This window comes from Morus notabilis, unplaced genomic scaffold (assembly GCF_000414095.1).
Source record: "Morus notabilis unplaced genomic scaffold, ASM41409v2 Scaffold98, whole genome shotgun sequence".
NCBI lineage: Eukaryota > Viridiplantae > Streptophyta > Magnoliopsida > Rosales > Moraceae > Morus > Morus notabilis.
Genome location: NW_010359472.1, coordinates 246,130 through 251,934, shown reverse-complemented (window position 1 = coordinate 251,934; position 5,805 = coordinate 246,130). Strand labels below are relative to the sequence as shown.

The 5,805-nt window shown below is 39.2% G+C and overlaps 1 protein-coding gene across 2 annotated transcripts; it reads left to right on the top strand.

Annotated features, from left to right (window-relative positions):
• The first annotated feature begins 2,481 nt into the window (after positions 1–2,481).
• Positions 2,482–5,177, top strand: LOC21407350. Of its 2 annotated transcripts, XR_002901875.1 has the most exons (3): positions 2,482–4,077; positions 4,238–4,327; positions 4,571–5,177. XR_002901875.1 is itself a non-coding variant. In XM_024163177.1 (2 exons), the coding sequence occupies exons 1-2, from the start codon at positions 2,737–2,739 to the stop codon at positions 4,265–4,267; spliced, it is 1,371 nt and encodes a 456-aa protein (XP_024018945.1). In that variant the 5' UTR covers positions 2,482–2,736; the 3' UTR covers positions 4,268–5,177. The 2 variants fall into 2 exon arrangements, 1 of the variants encoding a protein (XP_024018945.1); XM_024163177.1 differs by having other exon boundaries at positions 4,238–5,177.
• The last annotated feature ends 628 nt before the right edge of the window (positions 5,178–5,805 follow it).

Sequence of the window (5,805 nt, the reverse complement as noted above, 5' to 3'; positions counted from 1 at the left end):
TCAACCACTTTGACCGAAATTAAGGGTTGTTTTTATGTTATGGGAACTTTTCTGAGAAGGCATATCACCGAGCAAAACTGTAGACAATCAACAGTCAGGGATTGTTTCCAATATGCATAAATCTGAAGGTCATTATTCGTGCCAATACCTGCTGGTACGACGAGTAAGATTGATCCATCAGGTGACCAGGCTAGTCTTCGGAAAAAGATGGCAAAATCTCGCCTTGAAAGAGATGGCTCTTTGTAGACTGCATATTCAAATATAGAGAAGCTTCGACAACATGTGATAGATGTGGTAGGGCGCCCCATTAGTAAGTAGATTGATCCGCAGTCTAATAGTACTAACCTTACAATTATCTGCTGATGGCTGTTCTGCTTTTGTAATTACATGCTGACAAACGTTATTTATCTTCTCAGTTCCTTTTGCTTTTGCTCGAGGCTAATTGACATATATTCTGCAAGTTCCATCAGAACTATGAGAAGCAACATACTTGGTTAATGGATCCCACGCAAGACCTTGAACGTAATGTGAAATGCAAACTCGCAGAAACAATAAACAAAGTTCAATCAAGAATCGCATAATGCATGAAGTCAATCAATCAGAAAACTAAAAGAAATGGTTCCCGAAAGAATATATATATATATATATATATATATCCCTACATCCACTGCAGGACCAGTTTTCCTCACTGTGAACAATGAATTACAGGATTACAGCCACAAACCCTCTCTGAGAATTTTCCTGAGAAAATTTCTACCATTCTCACACTTTCACTCTTGACCCAAGAAAACGCCTCAAGAAGAAAGAATTCACACTCAGAGAGAATGACCAGATACTGAGAATATCTTTCTAACCGCTAGTTATATTAGAACAACAGCTGTATATTCCAATACTCTAAATCTTCCCACGTCTAATACAACCTCAAATATACCCCCGCTAACCTATTGACCCTAGAAGATTAGTTACTCTACCACCTGTCAATAGCTTATTCATCAATCTCTTATTACTTTGATTCATTGTTACAACATAATGGAAATGGAAATGGGCATCCAAGATTTGATGGGCAGAACCCGAAAAGTAGAAATAATGACAATTAAGGTGGAATTTCGAAGACATTTAATTTTCTATCATTACGACATTATGTATCTTGTTGTGACCCTTTTTCGCATTCCACATAAAGTGACGTAAGGAAACTTGAGTATTAATATAAAGTGACATATGAGCATTAATAATTATTTTTATATTTTATTATCGTTTGTTTTAACTTTTTTTAATTTTATTTTATTTTATTAGTATTATATCATTTATTTTAGTTATCATTTTATTATCGCTTTTTAGGTAAGCTATAAAAAAACTTTTAAATATTTTAACAATTGAATATTAAAAATGTGTTTTTCCTCTAATTTAGGGTGTGTTTAGTAAGAGAATTCGTACTCCGATTTGAATCATAATTCATTACAGTATTTTCTCTCACAAAAAATTACACGTAAATCAAAAATAATTCTAATCTCATGATTATAATCCATGAACCAAACGTCTCTTTAGAGATTTTTACTTTTAAATAGATTCGAAAATCCTCCCGGTAAAATCCGTTTTCCTTCGTTCCGCTACATCAGTTATGCTATGTTTGGTAGGAAGGAAAGAAAATATGATAGAAATAAAATATGAAAGTAATGAAAAATAACAATTATGAAAAATTGATTTTCTTTTATGTTGTTTGGTATAAGAAGATGGAAAGAAAATGAACTTACATTCATTTGTTTGGTATTGAAAGTTAAATTGGGAAGAAAGAAAAAATTTTAGTTGTAAAATACTTTTATACCCTTAAATTTTTTGTTTGGATGTTGATGGAGAAAGGGGTAATTTAGTAATTTTACTCACTTTAATTAGTTGTCTCTATTTTTCACCACATTTTCTACCCACTTGTGAAAAGAAGAAAAATAATAGGACCCACATGTATTATTTTTCACTCTATTTTCTCTTCTTTTCTCTTTTCTCTCCCACCAAACAACTTACATTTCCATTTTCTCTCCCAAAATCTCTCCACCTTCTTTCTTCCTTCTAGGGCTGTAAGAAATCACCCCGAACCTGACGAACCCGGCCGAGCCGAGCTAACCCTACTCGAAAATCACGGGTTTTCAATGTTTTATTTAATTTTCAATTTTAATTATGTCTAACCTGCACTGCGCGGGTAGGGGTGCGGGGTGGGGTTACATGAACCCGAAGTAACCCTACCCGGCCGAACTGTTCAAAGTAGGTAAAACAATGTCCAACACTTCAAATTCTTACTTTCATAAGTTTATGGACTTTATGCATTTAAACTGTTAACTTATTTATGTTTTAGATTCACGGTTTGTGTTAAAAAATACTTATATGCCATAGTTGTTGAATTAAGACATTCTTTATTTATATTGGAAGTGTTTGATTTCAAAGTGAGTGTTTTAATTGTTCACCTTACATTTAGACCTCATCTTAAAGGAAAGACATGTTCTGTTTGATAATGATTTCTTTTGTAATAAGCACAGATTAATTGACTAAAAAGTAATCATGTGATCCTTAAGATCACCAACCCAAGTAACCCGACCCTACCCACACTGATCGGGTAGACTCAATTTTTCAACTCAACCCTACCCTACCCGGCCGATTTACACCCCTACTTCCTTCTACTTTTCTTTCCTTCCTACCAAACATACTCTTAGTATCAGAGCTCTCGGTTTTTTCCCAAGGTTTGACGCCATGATCAGTGATTGGAGCCACTTGAACGCCGATGAGCGCGAAGTTTCATACTATCGGAGAAACAGTGTCGTCGGTGGAGTGCCCACCAACAGCCGCCTTCTCCACCACTTTACCGCCGCCACCATGACTATTCTCTACCACCACACCACCACCATCATCACCAAAACCACCACCGTACCTGTTATCCCCAACAGCCACCATCACCTCCTTCTTCACCATATTCCTCACCTCCTCCACCATGAGTATTCCAATCACTCACCTTCACCTCCACCTCCACCACTTCATCGCCACCGTTATCAAGACCACCACCGCGACCAGTACGGCCACCACCTTCCTCAAGCAAACCATACACCACCATCAATTGCTCTCTCGACTTCACAGTACCACCACCACAATCAATCCCCTCACCAAACACAACCAGATCTGAGAAATCCCCAAGAGATCCATCGACCTCTCGACCGGACCGACGATCAGACATGGAACTTCGTCGAACTCAGCCACTCTCGCCCAACAACACCAAGAAATCGCCGAGACCCGTCGACGTTCCATTTCCTCAATTCGTCGAAGCAGACCCGTTCTCCTCGTCCCGATTTTCCCCTCGACCTCGGCGTCTCCACCGTCGAAGAGATTTGGAATCTCACCAAACACCGTCGTACACGACCACAAATCAAAAGGAAAACCAGCAATCGTCTTCGCCAGTTCAATTCCAACGCAGGCGCAGTCAAGGAAGAAGGTGAACGATCGGATTCACCGCTGAAATACGCTCAAAACGTGTCGCCGGACTCGCCATGGTTAAAGCCGGCTCGACCATTTTCACCGGGGCAGAGCGTGCAACTGCGTCAAGATGACGACAGCGGCGATATGGCGGCGAAGAACCGCGACGAGAACCAGTCGCTGCTGCTGGCGTTATCTCTGACGTCAGCTAAGTCCAAAACCGGCCAGCTCCGGTGCGGGATCGGCGATGGCGATGCTCAAGGTGACGGTGACCAACGAGAAGAAGGTACCTTACACGACGGCGACAACATTTGCACCCAAAACCTTTGTTGCAGCGGCTGGCCGACTTCGACACTTGGTTCACGACCTGCAGATGGAGTTCATTCAAATGGGCTCAACAAGGCTGCCCTAGCCCAAAAACAAATGGACCTATATCAATCCGACAAGTCCAGTAAGCAACTTGGACAAAATCAGACTCTAGGAGGGGATGTTGACCAAGGGGAAAGGGGCCCAAATCATATTTCGTCAAGGCCGACAACCAAACAAGTGCCCCTGTTCAGATTCTTACTTCCAACGTGCACAGTGGTTCTAATCAAGTACACCAACTTGCTAATACCTCACCCAAAGGTAATCAATCAGAAATTGCAATTTTGGAGATTCCATATTTTGATGCCAAATGTGACCCCATTGATGATTTTTTTGATTGGATGCAATGTGTGGATTATTATTTTGAATATAAATGTGGAAGAGGAAAAACAAGTTAAAATGGTGGTTTGTAAATTAACAGGACGTGCTCAAGCTCGTTGGAGTCGATTAGTTCACCAAAGAAAGAAAGAGAGAGTTTGGCACAAAAATGGGCAATGATGAAACAACTTGTGTGAGCAATTTTTCCTAACTCCTGTTGATCCAATTTTATTTGAACAATACCGCAATTGTACGGAAGCGAACCGATCTGTAATAGAATATGTTGATGAGTTCCAAAAGCTAAGTATGATGCTTGATGTTGGTGAACTTGAGATTCAACGTAGTATTAGATTTTTTAGCAGTTTAAAGAAAGAAATTCGAGAAGAAATCTATATATTGATGGTGCTGAATTTGTCTCATGCTATTAATTTTGCAGTGAGAGTTGAATGTGATCTTATGGAGCTTAGTGAGGACACTTATGAAGGAGGGTCTAAAGAGGAACAAGAGTTGATTGTTGCGGACTTAATTGAGGATGAGCTTAAATTGTAGAAAGATGGTTGAGAGGTTGATGAGCTTGAATCGAAGAAAGATGGCTTTGTTGTGAGTGAACTTGAATTGAAGAAGGATCTTTCTTGGGTTTATTAGGAACCTCGAACCATTTCACATCCACCTTGTTGGAGACTTCACTAGTGCATTGAGAGGTTTCAAGACCAAAGGGATGAGACAGAGTCAATCGCGTATAGCTTGGTCATTTTCAGAGTTCTATTGGAGGATTACTTTGGTGCCACTGTGGATTTGGGACGAGCTTCGAAGAGAGTTTTTAGTTGGAGTCTACAATTCTCACAAGACTAATAGTGGTCTCTTTTATATTGAGTTCCCCGAGTTTCCTTCATTCCACCACATTGCCGCTGGCTACTATTAGTTCATTTTCAAGTGCTTTTGGCAAACTTGGGGTCGAGTTCTTTTTTTTTTTTTTTTTTTTTTGATAGACGGGGGAACTGATGTTAAGAGATTTAAGCATTAATAGTCATTTTTATATTTTATTGTCGTTTGTTCTAATTTTCTAATCTAGCTTAGTTTTGTTATTATTTTATCGTTTATCTTAGTTATTTTGTTATTTTGTTGTTGTTTTCTATGTGAGCTATAAATAGCCACTTAGTCATTGTATTAGAAGACTTTTGAATATTTTGGCAATTGAATACTAGACCTGTGTTTTCTCTCCAATTTGAGAGTTTTCCCCTTATGGAGTTGTTTTTAGGTGGATTTGGAAATTCTCCATCCGGTTAGACCGGTAAAATCCGTTTTCCTTCATTCTGCTGCATCACAAAGCAAGAATTATCTACTGATCCGGAGACGAGAAATGCATCATCAGTTGAGCATTGCAAGTCCGGCACATCCTTGTGATGGAATCTGGAACGAACAAGGTCCAGTTAAGAGTAGAGTCTTCTAATACAATGACCTGGAGTGCTCCCTAATCTAAAAGCTGCATCTTAAAATAGATCAGACTTACACTAACGTCTTGAAAAACCTTCCATGTTTGACCAGTCTCTGAAGAATGTAGCTTCCATATTAGTAGCTCACCTCCCGAAGAAAATGAATACCAGGCTCAGGAGAATATTCTCCATATCACTCAGCTAAACAACAATTCTATATGCTCCGGATCATATTAAT

Bases quoted from the DNA above. Each gene is read 5' to 3' on its own strand.
- LOC21407350 (XM_024163177.1), top strand. From the start codon at position 2,737: ATGATCAGTGATTGGAGCCACTTGAACGCCGATGAGCGCGAAGTTTCA. The intron at 4,078-4,237 runs GTAATCAATCAG...GTAAATTAACAG, and splicing joins TGCTAATACCTCACCCAAAG to GACGTGCTCAAGCTCGTTGG.